The following is a 19,079-nucleotide window of genomic DNA, read 5'->3' on the forward strand; positions in this document are numbered from 1 at the left end:
TTTGTTATATTTCTAATATGGTCGTAACATATGTCGCATTCTTATTGGTTGAATAAAATTAATTAAATAATAATATAAATAATAATTTTACCGCCTTATCTTTTCTCTCATCTTTTCTCCAAGGACGCCCAAGTTCGATTCCTGGTAATGTCTCCTATAAGGAGATTTTTCCTTTGTTCTATTTCTAATATGGTCGTAACATGTGTCACATTCTTATTGGTTGAATAAAATTAATTAAATAATAATATAAATAATAATTTTAAAATTAAGATAATAATTTTTAAAAAATACCATGTCAACTCTGTCGTTAAGTTTTTGATGAAGGGTACTAAAATGAAATAAAAACTAAACGTTAGGTATGTTTAAAAAAATTAAAAGTTTAAGTGTTAAAACAGATCAAAATTGATAGTTTAAGTATTAAACGTGTAGTTTACCCTTTAATTAATTTCCTTGATAAAAAAAGGGGTTAAGGTCATCGTAAATCAAGGAAAATTGTGTCGCTTTTTACTAAAACTCTCGTCTTTATCCTTACCTTCTCCGCACCTGCTCCTGTCTTTTCAACAATATGATATAATACGAAGATCCTATCAAACATCTTTATCTTTGTCCATGCATGTACGACCATAGCTTCCATGTTACAAACTAATTCAAATATATTGACTAGGATGTATCGTTATTATCATTATGTGATGTTATAAACCCTATCAAAGCCCGTGTTTCGTAATTACAAAGGGAAAGAAAAAAATGAATGATTAGTGATCGATTTAAGATTAATATTATTGATAATAAAAAATTTATTAAAAAAATTATAGTTATTGATGTTATAATGAATGATTAACAGTAACTGGTATGTTAATTGGGTAGTAAGTATAGAGTTTTACAATTAAAAAAATGGTTCACCTTTATCTATGATTATCCAATTTTGCTTCAATTGCAATGGATCATGAAAAAGGAAGCCCTGTTTTCTTTTTGTTTATTTAAGTGAATATGATGATTTTAGTGGTGGCCCCACAGTGTTTATATAGTAATCAAAATTAAGAACATGGCGACAAATTGTATAGGATTCTCTCCAGTGAAAAGTAAGGAAATTAAAGATGGCTCAAAGAAAGCTTTATTCGGTAATGGCAAACATGATCCGAATAAACTAAGGACCGCATGTCCCCATGCTGTACCCAAAGGCAAAATATTATTCTCTCATATCTCAACTAATCGCTATTTCCCATGCAACCAACTTCCTCTAACAAAAGCACAGGAAAACACCACTTGCAGTATAGTTTGTCTCTCTTCCTTCTTCCCCGCGAGTTCCAATGGAGATTTTCCTGTGGCCACACTTGAAACTCCTCTTGTCTTCCATACTAATTGCAGTGGTATTAGCTGCTGATCCTTATTCAGACGCGCTGTTGAGCTTCAAATCAGAGATTATCGATCATTTTCACAGTCTGGATGATTGGTTGATGCGTCATGGTGAAAACCGTTCGGGGAAAGTTCATGCATGTTCTTGGTCTGGTATCAAATGCGACAACAACTCCGCCGTTGTTATTGGTTTAGACCTTTCCACGAAGAAACTTGGGGGTAAATTACCAGGAAAGCAATTCAGTGTCTTCACTGAGCTTGTTGAACTCAACATCAGTCAAAACGCTTTCTCTGGAGAGATTCCCATTGAAATCTTCAACCTCACCAGTCTAAGAAGCTTGGATATAAGCAGAAACAATTTCTCTGGCCATTTCCCTGGAGGGATCAATGTTCTTCGAAACCTGGTTGTTCTTGATGCTTTCAGCAATAGTTTCTCAGGTCCGTTGCCTGTTGAACTTTCCGAGCTTGAATTCCTTAAGGTTCTCAACTTAGCTGGGAGTTACTTCAATGGACCAATACCATCTGCATATGGGTCTTTTAAGAGCTTGGAATTTCTTCACTTAGCTGGGAATTTCCTCTCTGGAAACATACCACCAGAATTGGGTAATCTCCAGACCGTGGAACATATGGAGATTGGGTACAATTCTTATGAAGGGAACATCCCATGGCAACTGGGCAACATGAGTGAGCTTCAGTATCTTGATATTGCTAGTGCGAATCTCTCGGGCTCGATCCCCAAGCAGCTCTCAAATCTCACCAAGCTTCAGTCACTTTTTCTCTTCAGAAACCAGCTCACTGGACTGATTCCATGGGAGTTCAGCAGAATCTTGCCTCTTACCAACTTGGATCTCTCTGATAATTTGATATCTGGGCCTATTCACGAGAGTTTTGCTGAACTGAAGAATCTAAGACTGCTCAGTCTCATGTACAATGTAATGAACGGCAGTGTCCCAGATGGCATAGCGGAACTTCCATCACTTGATACTTTGTTTATATGGAACAATTTCTTCACTGGATCACTTCCAAGAAACTTGGGCAAGAACTCGAAACTGAGATGGTTGGATGTTTCAACCAACAGCTTCATTGGCAGCATTCCACCCCATATCTGCGCAGGTGGTGAGCTTTTTAAATTAATCCTGTTTTCCAACAAGTTTACAGGCAATCTCTCACCTTTATCCAATTGTTCTTCGCTTGTTCGCATTCGACTCGAGGACAATTCATTCTCTGGTGAAATTCCTTTGACGCTCAGCCATCTTCCAGATGTTACATACATAGACTTTTCCAGGAATAGGTTTACTGGTGGAATTCCCTCGGATTTTTTTCAAGCTTCAAGGCTTCAATATTTCAATGTCTCTAACAATCCAGAACTAGGAGGAATGGTCCCAGAAGAAACTTGGTCTTTGCCACTTCTTCAAAATTTCTCTGCGTCATCTTGTAACATCTCAGGGAATCTACCTCCTTTCAGATCATGCAAATCCATGCTTCTTGTTGAATTGCAGATGAACAATATGTCAGGAGTTGTCCCAAAGAGTATATCCAATTGCAAGACACTTGAGATCATTAATTTAGCCAGCAATCAGTTGATTGGTCACATACCAGAGGAGCTTGCTAGTCTTCCTGCTCTAAGTGTAGTGGATTTGTCACATAATAATTTTAGCGGTTCAATCCCTGTAGAGTTTGGGAAATCCACGAACTTATTACTTCTAAATGTGTCATTCAATGATATATCTGGTTCCATTCCCTCTGAAAAAGTACTGCAATCAATGGATAGAAGTGCATATGTTGGAAACCCAGAGCTATGTGGTGCACCTCTCAGATCATGTTCGGCTTCAATGGCCATCTTTGGAAGCAAAGGCACTGGAAAGCTTAGGTTAGTTCTTTTGCTCTCTGCAGGAATAGCCATACTCATTTCAGCATTGGTTTTCTGGCTAGTTTATCTCCGCAAAGGAAGCAAAGGCCAATGGAAAATGGACTCTTTTATCGGACTCCCACAGTTTAAAGCAAATGACGTTTTGAGGAGTTTCGATTCGAGTGAGTCCATGGATGAACTGCCACCGCTATCAGCTGCCGTTTGCAAAGCAGTGCTACCTACTGGAATAACAGTTTTGGTGAAAAAGATAGAATGGGAGCCAAAGCGAATAAAGGCTGCCTCAGAATTTATTACACAAATGGGAAATGCAAGGCATAGGAATTTGATCAGATTACTTGGTTTCTGCTACAACAAGCATATGGCTTACATGTTGTATGATTACTTGCCTAATGGAAATTTGGCCGAGAAGGTAAGAATCCCAAGAGATTGGTCAACCAAGTGCAGAATTATAATTGGAATTGCAAAGGGACTTTGCTTCCTTCACCATGACTGCAATCCTGCAATTTCTCATGGAGATTTGAAGTCAAGTAACATAGTCTTCGATGATAATTTTGAACCTCGTATAGCCGATTTCGGGTTCAAGTACCTGATAGAGTTGACAAAAGGTACAAGTTATCTATTTACTTTCCTTGAATTCATTTATTCAAAGTTTCCCTATTTCAAACAATAAAAGTAACAATCTTGAATTCTCATTTGGAATTTGAAATAGGTGGTCAATCCAATGAAGATATCAAAGATGAACTATACATGGACATATACAAGTTTGGGGAGATAATTATGGAAATTCTAACTAATGGTAGGCTGATAAATGGTGGAGAAAACATTCAGAGCAAACCAAAGGATGTTCTTTTGAGAGAAATTTGTAATGAAAATGAATCAACTGATTCCACCAATTCATTGCAAGATGAAATAAAACTGTTTGTTGAAGTTGCTTTGCTTTGCACCAGAAGCAGGCCAGCTGACAGGCCATCCATGGAAGATGTATCGAAGCCTCTGTCAGGATTAAAGGGACAAGGTAAATGATAGTAAATACTTCTGAAGTCGAGTTTCGATATTTGCTTCACATTTCAGTGGAAGGAGAAGGACCTCAGCATATATATATATATATATATATATATATATATATATATTTGTATTTTGATTTGGCTGATCGGCTTGTTTATAGCAATGAATGTCTGTATTTCCCGAACAATTCCTTCAATTTTAAATTACATGAATGTAAGATAGGCATGAAACAAATTCATATAATGATTAGTGAGTGTCACTTGAAATTTAAGCTTACGAAAAGTTACAAACTACTCTTGTGAACACCGATTTGTATACGAACAGCGAGTCTGAATTTAAATGTCAACATCAAATATGACTTAATTTGGGAAATTCATAAATTCCAACTACGTAGTACGTTCCTTCACTTATCGATGTCTATTCCCTTTAACTTAACCACTGATTCAACATGACCCTTGAGAGTGTGGAGCTCCCTCAGCCCTCCAAATCGATGTCAAACTTCATTAGTTTGTCGGGGGAAAAAGATAATAATGTTGAAAGCTTGCATGCTTCTCAATAATGGCGGCAGTGGAGGCAACTGCTAAACAAATTACCTTGCAATCTCAACACGCTTCTTAGCCTGCTCAGCTATTTCCGTCACCTCGCGGTGGCTCTTCTCATTGGCCCAGCTGATTTCCGGCGGTGAAAGGCCGTGAAGGGTACGTTGATTTGCTGCCCATTGTGCCTCTCTCTTCCTTTCCATAATGCTTGTTATTCATGAATGCAGTCTTAATTGATTATCAGAGAAGAAGAAACATAAATTTAGTCAAAGCAAAAAGTCTTCAACAAAGACAAAGAAAATGTATTGACCTTGCTCTGAAGCAGATTGTCCCAGGCCTTGCCGGTCAAAGTGGAGGGGATGATGAACTTGAGGATATCAAGAGGGATGTACGTAATTAAGCTAAATAACCAGATAACTCCTGCCCATTCCCATCGAATGGCTTGGATTTTGGCGAATCCCCAGTTTGCATAAACCGCAATGCAAGTTGCCACCTTTATTCAACACAAATATAAGTGAAATTTTGAATTAAAATATCTATATATGTATATATATGATATATGAATATGCTGACCAGCTGTGCTACAAGGAAGGCGACAAGAAGCAAGAGACCAGCTCCTTGACCTTGTCACAAGGATGAGTGCTTGACTGATGATTCTCGCTTGAAGGTATAGAGCTGAAGTCAGCTCATACGTGTTACCATTAGTCGGCTTCACCCCAAACTTTTCCTGCAATAATGGAAGCAAATCTTCATTTTTTGGTCAGTAATTTGGTTGATTTTTGGTCAGTGTGATTCACTCACAGTGAAGAACCGAGTGTCATGAACAAGCCAGAAAAATATCTCCTCACGATCGCCATGTAAGCCCCAAGGACGATGCCGGTGGCGAAGATTTCTTTCAGGTTCCATGAGTCGGGCAAAGGAGATGGTTTGAATCGATCCTTGGAGATGGTCATGATGGTTCCATCGTTGAGGATGGCAATGATCAACACCATGAATGGTGAGAAGTCGAACTGCCAGATGAGAGCAATCAGCATGAAACCCAACACGATACGAATTGTGATGGAAACAGCATAAATTGTGTAGTTCTTCATCCTCTGGAAGATGGCTCTGCTCGTCAAAACCGCATTCACGATCACGCTCAATCCTGGCTCGGTTAAGACTATGTCTGAGGCACTCCTTGCAGCATCGGTTGCACCTGCCACTGCAATACCGATATCAGCTATCTTAAGTGCCGGGGCATCGTTGACATCGTCTCCTGTCATGCCACATATGTTCTTCAATTCTTGGAGCCTTTTAACAATCTCGTACTTGTGCTCTGCATACAAAAAAATGTAAGTAATTAAGTAATAGACCTTACACATTAAATCTACTATGAATATTGCTGGTTTGTTTAGCAAATTTGAGACTTGAGATGATTATTCAATTACCAGGGAAGACTCCAGCGAATCCATCAGCCTTCTCGATGAGCTCATCAATAGGAATGGTAGCAAGAGCTTCATCCTTACTCTGGCCAAGGAGGGAGGACAATGGATACATATTTGTCCCTATGCCAAGTCTGCGACTGGTCTCTATTCCAATAGCAAGCTGGTCACCGGTGATCATCATAACATTGACACCAAGGTCAAGGGCATGTCGAATAGTCTCGGCACTATCATGCATTGGAGGATCAAACAGAGGCAAGAGGCCCACGAACTCCCATGGTCCTCCAGCGCTTTCCTTTGTCTTCTCCGGGATTATCTATGGAAAGACCAAAAAATTTCATTAGAGAAGTGGTCGTTCTTAATAGACAATCATATAAAATCATTTAGCATTACAGTCACCTACCTGTCTAGCTACTCCCAAGGCCCGGAGACCACGGTTGGCAAAACTGTCAATGACATCAAGCGCCTTTTGCCTCAAGTCTTACCTGCTCAATAGATTGTAAATTCAGAAACCGAACTAGTGTAAGCGACGATTACTCGAAGATGAGAAATGAACTACCATTGAAATTCAGTTGATGTAATCAATATCTTACCTGCTCTGGAGCACCCTTGCTACAATGATGCCACTCGCCGTTTCTGTCATTGTAGGTGATAGCAGTCCGCTTATCCACGGAGTTGAATGGTAAGAAGTGTATCTCAGTGATTCCAACTCTTTCCAATAGATTGATAAGTAGCAAAATCAGCAAGTCTTATTCTGGAGGGGAATAAAGACATGCAATAGCATTGCAATTGCAGGCCATATGAATGAAATGTGGACTGTATCAGATACCTCTTTGGGGTCTCCCAACATCCCTACGGCTACAATTGAAGCATCAATGGCATCCTGGTTTTCAACCCTGGAAGCTCTTGCAGCAATCAGCATAAGGGTGTCGGCATCCATACCACTTATGAACACTTCAATGAGACTCTTGTCGACTGTTAGCTTGTTGAGGGCGAGAGTCCCGGTCTTATCGCTGCACAAGACATCCATCCCTCCCATTTCTTTAATGGCAGTCGTCCTTTTGGTGATGGGATGGCTCCTTGTTGTGCCAAGCGGTGAGACCCGATAGCCATTGTTACCAACGGGACAGTAGGCATGGCAATTGGGATTCCTCCGATGAGAAGCACCAAAAGATTGTCAATACCATCTCTATATATCCTCTGTTGGATCGGGTACATCACCAGGATCCCAATGAGCATTCCGACAGTAATTGAGCAGATACAGAAGTTACCAATGGCTGTCAATACCTGTTCCATTAAGGTATTTGATAGCAGTTGATTATTATTACATAATTAAAATATGATTGATTTGCATCATCACATAGAGAAACGAACACAATTATAATACCTGTTGAAAGTGACCAACATTGTTGGTGTTGTCAACAAGGTGAGCAGCCTTACCAAAGAAGGTGTGAACATCAGGGGAGATGATAACAGCCTCGATCTCACCGTGTTAGCAGGTAGATCCCGAGAAGACCTTGTCACCTGAATTATTGGTAACAGGTAGGGACTCACCAGTGAGGGCAGATTGATCTATCTTAAGTGCATCGCCTTTCAAAAGACGAACATCTGCCGGTATGATATCTCCCAATTTGACACTAATTGCATCTCCTGGTACCAGAATTGCAGCTTCTTGTTCACCTTATGTCCCATCTCTCAAAATCTGCAAAGTGAACCAATCAAGTTGACGGAACATAGGAAAGGAGCTCTAGACTAGCAAAAGACAAGCAAATAAACGTATCTTTGTTTTGGGAGCAAGACCAGCCATCAAAGCAGCTGCAGCATTCCCGGCGTGTTTTCCTCGATGAAACTGATGGTTGAGTTTATGAAAAGAAAGGAAACGATACCGATAAAGTTAGGCCAGTCTGGAGGCTTGCCACCTCCATTGGTCAAAACAACGGCCATGATAGCAGCAGCCTCCATCACCCAAGACATAGGATTCCACATAAAGCCCAAGAACTTAAGAAGTCTGCTCTCCTTTTCTCTTCAAGCTTGTTAGGGCCAAAGATATGAAGCCTTTTCTCTCCTTCCGCTGATGTCAAACCCTCTCTCGTGCATTTCAGATGCTGAAAAACCTCCTCCACAGGGATTTCTTGATCTGCTCCAAAGAGATGTCACCATCGGAAGCCATGGCGATGTGAAGATGAGTTTAGTTGTTATTGAAAGAGTGCACTTCATTTGGCTTGAATCAACACTTTATATAACCAAGTTTCGAAAGCAAAGGAGAGAGGGAGACAGTAACGCCATTGAAGTTTGGATTAGGTTCTTGGAGGCTTTGTGGTATGCCATAGGTTGCGGTGTTTCTAGTCTGCATGAACCGTTTTTCATTAAATCATCTGACAGCCTTTTGTATTACAGAGCTGACTTGTCCATGCAGTTTAGAGCAAAGTTTTCTTATGGTTTGTGTCATGGAAAATTTGCCAGAGCGAGGTTTGAAGTTAAAACCAATGTTTACTTTTTATAGGATTCTACTGACTGCTCATTAAAGTCTACAGAATGACTAAATTTAACGTAATATTCCTAGCACAACTGAAAGGGGGTTCATGTTTGCTTCCTCTCTAGTTAACACTAGATCAGTATACGGACCAAACCGGGCCATATTTTCCATCTTCAAGCTCATTTTGACTAGATCCACAAGCTTGAATCTATTAATTATTCATTAATTTTAGAATTGAATATAAAAATATATCTTTAAATTATTAAATTGATAATTATGGTTATCAGCTGAATTGGTTGATTGAAGTAAGAGTGATGATTCGTTCACTAAAATCAATGGAATAATTAAAATATGCAGATTGTTGTGAACCCTAAAATACCTATGTTCAATTGATTTCTAATTTTTATTTAATTATTATTAAATCATAATTCAAACAATTAAACCGAGAACCAATAGTCTCATTGGTTTAACTACTTGTCCGATGTTTACAACAAATAATAAACTCTTCAATAGATCTTTAAATCATTAAAATTAGTAAATACGATTGCTAAAATTGGATCAGACATGTCGGTTGAACTGATTCGCTGAGATAAAATCAAAATATTAGAACCGTTGTTAACCCTAAAAAATGCAATGATTCAGCCATTTTTAATATTAAAAAAATAAGATACCAGGTATTTATTTAATTATTGTTTAATCATAATTCAAACGAAATAGTTCCCTGAATTGATTACTTGTCCGATGTTTACAACTAATAATAAACTTTTCAACAGATTTAACTCCCAACCATAAGGCTTGAGACTTTTAGATAAAGGTTATGGTGACGTGCTAACTTTCAGTCAATTTCTGGAAATTACCTAGTTTAATAATTGATTATTATGATTGATATTCACTGATATTTGAATCAAAAATGCCTTTGGGCAGTTTTCGGGAAATTTTTTAATCTAACGAAACATTGAAAATATTGGTTTCATCACTTAAATCTGTGGGAAAACATCATTTTGAAGACCAATTCAAGACAGATGCTGCATTTTTCCTACGTGAACATTTCCGATGCAGACCGCTTAACTATCAAAAAACATTATACGCCTTAAAGAATCACACCACATAACACCATAGTCAAGCTCAAAAGTTGCTTCAGATATTTCAAACATGCTTCGTAAACAAGGGCATATGAAAAAAACATGGGCCAAAATTTAGTAAACAAGGGCATATGAACATTGCTTATTCTAAAATAAACTCATTGGTAATCATATAACAACTATACCTGTGGGTACAAGTATTTGCATTGGTAAATCATGTCCATAGTGTAAGATTTACTATTCTTTCTATAACTGAACTGTTCCTCAAAACATTCCGAACATAAGTTAGTCAACCATAACCGTTGTAATCATGCCCATCATGTGATCAAGAGCAGTACAACTCACAAACTGTTAGCCACCTTAAGCTTTCACTCGGTCACCAGTTTGCATAACCTTACTTTTATGATAAGTGTCCTATGACTGTAAACATCCCTAATCAAATAGTTCCCTCAAATGGATTTTCATTGAAAACTACCTATATGATCCACTTGTCTAGTAACAAGGCATTCGTGCTTTCCAAACACAATTCATGATAACCTTAAATGCAGTAATCCAATGTACAAGACAACGTTCTCTTCCTATTCTAAACTAAACTCGACGTATTAAAATAACCAATCTTAACCACAAGGTTTTCACTAGCATATGACACTGCTCCCTATAAATTAATGCTTCTAGGCATGTCACCCAAACTTCTAGCTTAAAGAAACACCATATAACCTAATTTCAAGATCATTAATTCCTAATACCACAAGGTCCACGACGGTTCATCTTTATATTAACTTAATACAGCCACTCTTGAGCACACACAGATCATCAAGATGATAAATGTTTTTGACATATAAAGGTAAATTAAATAAACCAGTCGAGCTGAATATACTAACAAGCAATAAAATAAAGATTAGATAATATAAAATCAAACTAAACCAAAGTTGCTAACAATGTCATCAAAAACTCTAATAGAAAAGATCCCTCATTCAAAATATAAATCCTTACATAAATTAATTCCGAAAATGAACTTAGAAGACTGAAAATAAAAGCTTGAATCACAATAAGCCATCGAACTTAGAACCCTAGCTTGGTGCGGCGCCAGTGTCTACGCTTAGCATTATACCTTCAATCCAAAAAGAAAGAAAAAAACAATAATACTCTGAAAAGCCTTAAAGTTAGACAAAACAAGAACTCGTAAACATGAACAAAAAGTAAAAAATGTAAGAACCTAATGGTGTTGTCGGTGCGCATTCGGATCCAATAAGGAATAGGCCTGTTCTGCCTCATCTTCTTGGCCAGTTTCTTCTTGATCCTGAAGGTCTTGTGCGAAGGCTGTCAAATTAAACCATTCAAGACTCAACACTAAACTACTTTTTCTTTGGATAACAAATGTGAAAATAAAAACAGGAACTGTCGGAATTCAAGCTTAAAATTAAATAGCTCTAATATTATCTAAGGTAGAAGTATCGAAGGAATAAGAAGAGGTGTTACCATTTTTGGCACTTCCGCTGTTCAGATGAGCGCGGCACGAAGGTCCTCAATTTGCTTGGTGAGAGCTTTGGAAACGGGGACCGAAAACCTAATATATTTGAGCTGAGAGTGAATATGGGATTTTTAGGGTTTGCCTTGTTAGGCCTTTCGTGGACTACAAATATTACTTATTTGCAATGAGTTTCGGCCCAAATGATGCTGGGATTTGCGATCCACCGGATCGCTTCTTCTCATTGTTCGGCTCTTTATCCGAAACTTTTTTATGTTGAGATTTTTTAATTTTATTTTTATATTACTATTTTATTCGATATATATATATATATATATCAATTGAATATAATATTAATTTGTCATTATTATTATTATTATATTTATAAACATAAGTTGAGAGTAGACATAATATATGTTATATGATATTTATTATGTCATCATTTTAGATGTATGAGTATTATAATATTATTTTAAATATATAATAATATCATGTCATCAATTTTCTTTTGCAAAAATAAACACTGTGTTAATAATGGACATCTCTTCTTCTCAAGGACCTCATATCAGCAGTGATAATGTTTTGGACTTCAAGAGGCTATTGATGGATCACCAACAGTCCCTGATTCCCTCCACGACCGAGGTTGACCATTTTGTCCGCAAGCTCGTTCGCATTCCTGGGAATGTAAGGTATCTTGGTGTTTCAATCCCGGTTGAGAAGACTATGGATCCTTCTGATTAAGGCAGATTCATGAAGCAGGGAGGATGAGTTCAGACATCGCACGACTTCAGGGTTATCCGTCTCCACCTCTAGCTGGTATATATCGCTATCCCAGGCCACCTGTAGTTCGTCAAGGAGCGCCCAAAGCTCTGCCTGGAGCACTGAACAACAACTGATATTCTTTGTGTACCCTCTTTTCCAAGCTCCGATCGTATTGCGTATAGCTTCGATGCTAGAGGCCCTCCTCGTTGAAGGGACTGCTGCTCCATTTGTGTTGAGTTTAAAAAACCAGCTCTCGGACATTGCCACCTAGTTATTTTTTTTGCGGTTGTTAGTTAATCAACAATTTTCATTCAATCAAATAGTATTTTACACTAAAATAAAATGTTGACGATCAAAATACTAAAAAATAATAAAAATTAAAATGAACATTTTATCAAACATTATGAATAAATTTTGATATTATGTCCTTAATTTAATATATTTATAGATACCATTAAAATAAATATAAATTAATTTTTTTAATAAAAATATGTATACTTGTCCTATGAACTCCTACCACATATGTAATATTATTCTAAGGGGCTATTTGGTTCAAGGTATAATAAAATTTCTATGAAGGTTAAATTATAAATTTATCTTTAAACTATTTTAGATTTACAAAAAAAATCTATAATTAAAATTTTATATGAAGTTCAGAGGTTAAAATAAAATTTTACCCTTTCATTAAACCTATTTATCTTTTCAATTTGTAAAAAATTATATAAATTTTATGAATTTAAAATTTTTAAATAAAATATATAAATTAATTATAGTAATATTATATTAGAATTCAACTTGTTAAAAAATAAATATATAATAAGGAGAATTTGGTAAAATATACACTCTAATAATCTTTTATTCCTTTAACCAAATACGGTAATCTTACATTTCTGTTAAACCAACCAAACACAAAATACAACATTCTCAATAATCATATTCCCTAGTAATCTTTTATTCTCACTGGTAATCTTACATTCCGTGAACCAAACATACCCTTAGTGTTTGTGTTTTTATATGGTAAATTACATATTTAGTTACCTAATTATTTGTAAGGTTTTATTTTTCGTCATTTTATTTTATTTAAAAAAAATCTAATTATATATTTTGGTCACACGTCGTTAACAAAATTAACAATAATACTTACATGTTATCATAAAATAATGTCATGTCATCATTAAAAAATGTCAAATCAATAATAATATTAATTTATTAACGATAAGTGACCAAAATAAAATCAAAATATAACGTTAGATAGTGATATAAAAAATAATTGAGCGACCAAAATGAAACTATACAAATAGTTGGGTGACTAAATTTGTAATTTACTTTTTTATTTTTATAGTTTCTTTTTCTTTTTTGTGAAGATAAGTAAAGGGTTTATGAATAATGAAGGAAAATTGATGATGGGCCTGAGGGCAGTCAATAATGGAGTCAAACGCATAAAATACAGTACAGCCCATTGTAATTTTGAAATAAAATATTTTTTTTAATTTCTCCTATTTTTCTATCTCCAAATTTCAAATCCCTCTACGCGCAGAAGATCCCGCGTGGCGCGTCCACCTTCCATCGTAAAATTACATTCTAGGCTTTTTATTCTTCGATCTCAAACGCTACTCCAAGTATCTCTTTCTCGATATATAGTCCTCTCTCAAAAAAAAAAAAAAACTTGTGTAGTACCGTGTCGCTCTGCCTCTCTCTAAATTTTATTGGATCTAGGGTTCTGGGTTTCTTTTTCCACTCTAGTCAATTTGTCATCAAATCAAGTGGTTGTGGCTGCTCCACCGTTAGCTTCAATCCGATCTCTTTTAACGGCAATGCCTCCTCGCGCATCTAAGCGAAAATCTGCCCCACCCAATTCCTCATCCGTCACATCATCCGACGGTCGTTCTGGTACATCTTCCTTTTCTGTTTTCCGTTTCTTTCTGTGGGAGAAAAAAACGAATTGATTTTGCTATGTTTTTAATGTATGCTACACGAAAAAGCGCGGGAAGAAAAAAGATTAAATGAATTCCTTTAAAAAAAGACGAGAATTGTACAAGCCCAACATGCCCCGATTAATTCTTTACAGTAATTGCCGTTCTTTTTCTTTTGGGTTGCTGGTGTGTGAATTAAGATTATTCTATTTTGATTGGTTTCTCAGAAACCGCGGGAAAAGTGAATATATTAAATTGAAAGTTTGAAACATCGTGCTCTAACTAATAAAAATATTCATATAATAAACGTTGGTTAAATCGTTTCTATTATAGGTTTTTTGGTTGAATGTATATTATTTTGCAACTTATGTCTACATCTCCGCTGAAATTTTGTAATATTCCCCTTAATTGAATTAATGTTATAATAGATATTATAGGGTCAAAATTTTTCACAAGTTTGAGAAATTAGCAAGTAGGAGGGGATAATTACGTCAAAAATTGGGTCTTTTATAGCATTATACCTTAAAGTTAATGCTAGGGGTGAGGAGTTAAACCTATTGAAAGGAATTTGCCTTTTATTTATGATAGTTCTAAATTGGCTATAACCATTTAACATGTAACAAACTTAACCTGGTTTTCCTGTTGTTGGTAAGTTTTGTCTTTTTGTTCTGCCCCTAATTGGTGGTGTGGATAGCCTTATAGGGTTTTAGTAGAATAGCAATCTGACTTGAATGTTTTTCTGGTGAGGTATTCTAACTAGATATTATATTCTTTGTTTCAGTCTCAAATAAAGCTAAAACAAAGGGGATGGGAAAAATAGACCGCTTATTCATACGTATGAAAATAGTTCCTTAGGCATGATTGAGTAAGTACATTCTGTCCTCATTCTTTATATTTCTTGAGCTACTGGTATGGTGATTGGTGTTATCATTTATGAATACAAGAAAATAAAAGGCCAAACCAATTTATTATATTTATCCAAATCATGCTCTTATCATTTTTCAAAGTCAATATCTCTCAGCTTTTGGTTTGTAAAGGTGTTACATTTAATTATCATCTGCTTTAAATTATCTTGTGAACATAATGTCAATGAAAAGCTTGTGAACCTTGTTAAAATTGTCGTTTGAACATAATTTCTCGCATTTTATTGTACGATATGTAGATATATTTCATATCAAAGTATTAACACTAAATGCTTTCACTAAGAATTCATTGGGTGAAAAAGTTATAAGTTCCCTCGGGAAGAATGTGCTGTGCCATTTTTTGAAAAAAAATAATCCTTGTCTGAATTTGAAAGAAATTCTGATTGTTTAGATAAGAGGCTATTTGATTTGTCTGAAAAAATTAACATAAGCCCCACTGGAAGCACAAGGAGAGATTTTCTTTAGATTATAGTGTGCTTCTTCTTTTAATAACCTTAGTTTGCTTGAGCAGTCCAGAAGGTATTGAAGCACTATGTGCAGATCTAGGAGTGGACTACACTGATGTGAGGATATTGATGCTTGCTTGGTATGTATTCGGTGGACAATGATTGGACCCCCTGTTTGGTGAGAGTTTCTTCTAATAATATGTATTATGCATCTCTCAGGAAACTAAAAGCTGAAAAGCAGGGCTATTTTACACAGGTAAGTAGAGGCTCTACTTATATGACTTGCTACATTCAATGGATACCATAATAGAGAACGTGAACAGCCATTAGATGAATGACCTCTTTTTTCCTTCTCCTGCACTGAACCAGGATGAGTGGCAAACTGGCCTGAAAGCATTGGGGGTTGATTCACTTAGCAAACTAAAAAAGGCACTTCCTGAACTGGAGAAAGAGGTATTTGTATGTGCTGTAATGGTCATTGCCACCATTTTGAACTCATTTTCTAATTGACAAATTGATGTAGGAAACGTAGCATACAAAACATTCAGAAGTCTTAATTATTCTGAAGATTACAATCAAACTCATCAAATATAAAATATTGCTCTAGACAACTTAAATCTTCTAATTACGATATCTCTATTTTCCTTCAGAAGTAAGTGATTTGGTGGTACTGATCTTAAATTTTATGCATCTGAAAATAGGTGGAAAACCCATCGAATTATGAGGATTTCTATATCTACGCCTTCCAATACTGCCTGACAGGTTCCTATTAATTGAATGAAAGCATCCTTTTTTCCCTCCATGTACAGATGCACTTGATACTTGATAGGATTACCTTTTAATAAAAGTTTAACACTTACCCACTGCCCCAGAGGAGAAGCAAAAGAGTGTGGACATTGAAAGCATCTGTGAACTGTTGAATCTTGTTCTAGGGGTCCAATTTCGTCCTCAGGTTGATTCACTAGTCGAATATCTGAAGGTAGGCAGCTAAGTTTCTTTATGAGGCTGTTTTTCTTTGATCTTAAGCAAACAAAATGCCTGATTAGATTCTCTCTCTTTTTTTTTTTGAACATACATTCCATGTTCTCTTATGATGCTTGGATTTTGAATTTCTAGCAGATCCAAAATGATTACAAAGTAATAAATGCAGACCAATGGATAAATTTTCTTCGTTTTTGCAAAGAGGTAGGCCTTTCGAAAATGTACTAGTTTACTATTAGTATTTTCCCATTTGTCCTCAAAACTCAATAGCATAAATTTTCTTTCCCTTGCATTGGAAGTTTTTGTTGGCTGCGAAAAGGAATAATGAAGCAAAACTAAGAAAAAAATGAACTTGTAAAAGGAAAAATGATTCATCCTGGATTTGTTTTCTGATGGTTGACATACGTACTTATTTATATCACATTTGATAGAATTGAACCATTTATGATATTGGATGAAAAGGCAAATGTTATTTACCTTTCCATCTATCAATCTGAGGGGTTTATAATAACTTTGAATCCTTGCTAGCAGATTAGCTTTCCAGATCTGGAAAACTACGATGCAACCCAAGCATGGCCCTTGATTCTTGATAATTTTGTCGAATGGATGAGAGAAAACCAAAGCTAGTGAGGCATCTTTCTTGTGTCTTGCAAATTGCTGATTTCTTATGGTAAATGCTCTCTTTCTCAATGTGCACACTGATGCCGTTGAAAGTATTAAATGAAAGATAAAACTTCATTTTGTTCATTTGTCAACAGGACAATACCTTGTGGAAAGCCTAACCGCATCAACCTTGGAGCTGGCTCATATCATAACTGATTTTACTGAACCTTTTTCTCCTGGTTAAGTTAAAGCTAAAGCTACAATTTTGTTGTCCTGAGATGATTTATACATACTGCATTCATTAATATTTATTTCTTTTTTCCTTGTTAAAGCTTTTTTCTTAAGCAAAGAAGAAAAGGGTTCGTTACCCAATGAAGGATAATTTCATTACAAAATATCTTTTGCTTTAAACCATGTTTTCCCACTTCTATAGATACCAAGGAAGCTTCAATCTTCATTCACAAGAACCCATGCTCTTGAAGATGCAAAAACATCTATAAAAGTACAAGTTAAATTTTCAATCAACTAAACCACATCATTACCTAGTCTAGAGGTTCCACTGTGTATAAGAACCAAGGGCCCAAAAGAAATAGGCACGAATTCCAAGTGCTTAACATAAGTATATGTCGATTCACTATCCATGGCATGTTCTATAACTGCACCATTCTTCTTATTGAACTCCTCTACCTTTGAACTCAAAGAATGGTCCTAGTGATGAAGAAAATATTCTTCTCTCTCGGTAATCTAAATTCGAGTAGTTTTGTTTGTAGGCGTGTGTGAATTCATCTAGATTTAAAATCACACAGATTCTACCTTGTGATCATATTATAATCTTAAAGCAAAAACTTCTCTACCTCCATACAAGTTAACACCCCATAATAATCGACAGTCTCATCGGGGCTCCAATTGTGAAATCTGTGGATCATTGAATGACCAAATTTCTTGTTGTGATGCAGACGTATTTCCCTTCGAAAAGCTTAGTAATACAGAACTACCAGATGATGCTGAATAACGTGCATACACATATAGACATATATTTCCTTATTGGTTCAGATATCTATAGATTTTTAGGCTGAGCTGAGGTCCCATTGATATTTCAGGTAATAACAGATAGTATTCAGTTCAGATGGAAAATATTTGGGATGTTTAGGTTCAGGAGATCAGAATAGGTTTTCTAGTATGTTCCCACAAAACCATGTAAATTTTCAGATCTTTTTAAAACATATATATATTTTTTAAATATGAACACTACCTCCATCCATCACGAACAAAATGTGTAGGTTCCCCATAACCATACAACCCCATCACGTCCAGTAAGGCCCTGAGCACAAAGCCGAGGAACCTGCAAGTATTCTTCCTCCAACAATATCCCCCAATAAAACATGTTTCGTCCGTAAACGGGTATATAAAAAATCAAAAAATAATTTAGGTGATCAGAATCCATGTCATGTATCAGATCATAATTCATGTCAGTATCAGATCAGAATCCAGGTCAGGTATCATAACATAATTCAAATTAGAAATCAGATAAAATATTCATGTGATTAGGGAACACACCAGAGTTTACAGATATTATTCAGAGGTACTGATAATCTTAATAGGCAGAGAAACACGGATCTTCAATATACCGATAGAATGTCCGAATTTAGAATCACTATAGGAAGAGTTCAATAACTGACAGAATCATCAGTTATTCAGAATATGACTTGAGCTGATAAGGAAGAAATGAAGGTTCAGGATATTTACAGTCTATGTCGATTGATTTCATTATCAAACAACTCCAGATGAATATATCTCATAACTAATGCTTGTCGTTTAATATATTCATTGTCCTTCCATGGTATTTACTTTTTTTAATACCAAAAATTCTTATCCATAGATCATCTTCGAAATCATCGTTGAATAGTTCTTCCAATGTCTTTATTTCATTTCCACGCTTCCACAATATCATGAAATGCTGACGTACTTGATTTATAGTTTATGACCCAGAAGGACAACACATCATGTAAGTTCATTAGCATTCCCAAACTCATCCAGATTACTTATTTAATCATCAGTCATTGAGCTTACTTAGTTCATTTAGTAGTCAAGTCTATCTCGGTTACTGAAGAGTTTTCTAGAGTAATTCGGACACTTCTGAATTTCGGATACATGTTGTACTTCCTTTCAGTTCAATTTAGTCTTCATGGTTGATTTGTCTAACTAATATCCACTTTTTAGTACATAATGCGATCCAG

General features: G+C 36.0%; 2 protein-coding genes and 2 pseudogenes across 3 annotated transcripts; 2 read left to right on the plus strand and 2 right to left on the minus strand.

Moving 5' to 3' along the window:
- Positions 1–1,172: 1,172 nt before the first annotated feature.
- Positions 1,173–17,909, plus strand: LOC120218695 (leucine-rich repeat receptor-like protein kinase TDR). Of its 2 annotated transcripts, none has more exons than XM_039215594.1 (3): positions 1,173–3,828; positions 3,933–4,477; positions 17,896–17,909. In XM_039215594.1, the coding sequence occupies exons 1-2, from the start codon at positions 1,308–1,310 to the stop codon at positions 4,244–4,246; spliced, it is 2,835 nt and encodes a 944-aa protein (XP_039071525.1). In that variant the 5' UTR covers positions 1,173–1,307; the 3' UTR covers positions 4,247–4,477; positions 17,896–17,909. The 2 variants fall into 2 exon arrangements, with proteins under 2 accessions (XP_039071525.1, XP_039071526.1); XM_039215595.1 differs by having other exon boundaries at positions 1,174–3,828; positions 3,936–4,477.
- Positions 4,632–8,515, minus strand: LOC120218884 (annotated as a pseudogene).
- Positions 10,629–11,337, minus strand: LOC120218698 (60S ribosomal protein L39). Its single transcript, XM_039215596.1, has 3 exons — positions 11,226–11,337; positions 10,963–11,066; positions 10,629–10,857 (listed from the first exon to the last, which is right to left on the minus strand). The coding sequence occupies exons 1-3, from the start codon at positions 11,226–11,228 to the stop codon at positions 10,809–10,811; spliced, it is 156 nt and encodes a 51-aa protein (XP_039071527.1). The 5' UTR covers positions 11,229–11,337; the 3' UTR covers positions 10,629–10,808.
- Positions 13,770–17,218, plus strand: LOC120218697 (annotated as a pseudogene).
- Positions 17,910–19,079: the final 1,170 nt, after the last annotated feature.

The sequence above is a fragment of the Hibiscus syriacus genome, unplaced genomic scaffold (assembly GCF_006381635.1).
Source record: "Hibiscus syriacus cultivar Baekdansim isolate YM2019G1 unplaced genomic scaffold, ASM638163v2 tig00110201_pilon, whole genome shotgun sequence".
NCBI classification, from domain to species: Eukaryota; Viridiplantae; Streptophyta; class Magnoliopsida; order Malvales; family Malvaceae; genus Hibiscus; species Hibiscus syriacus.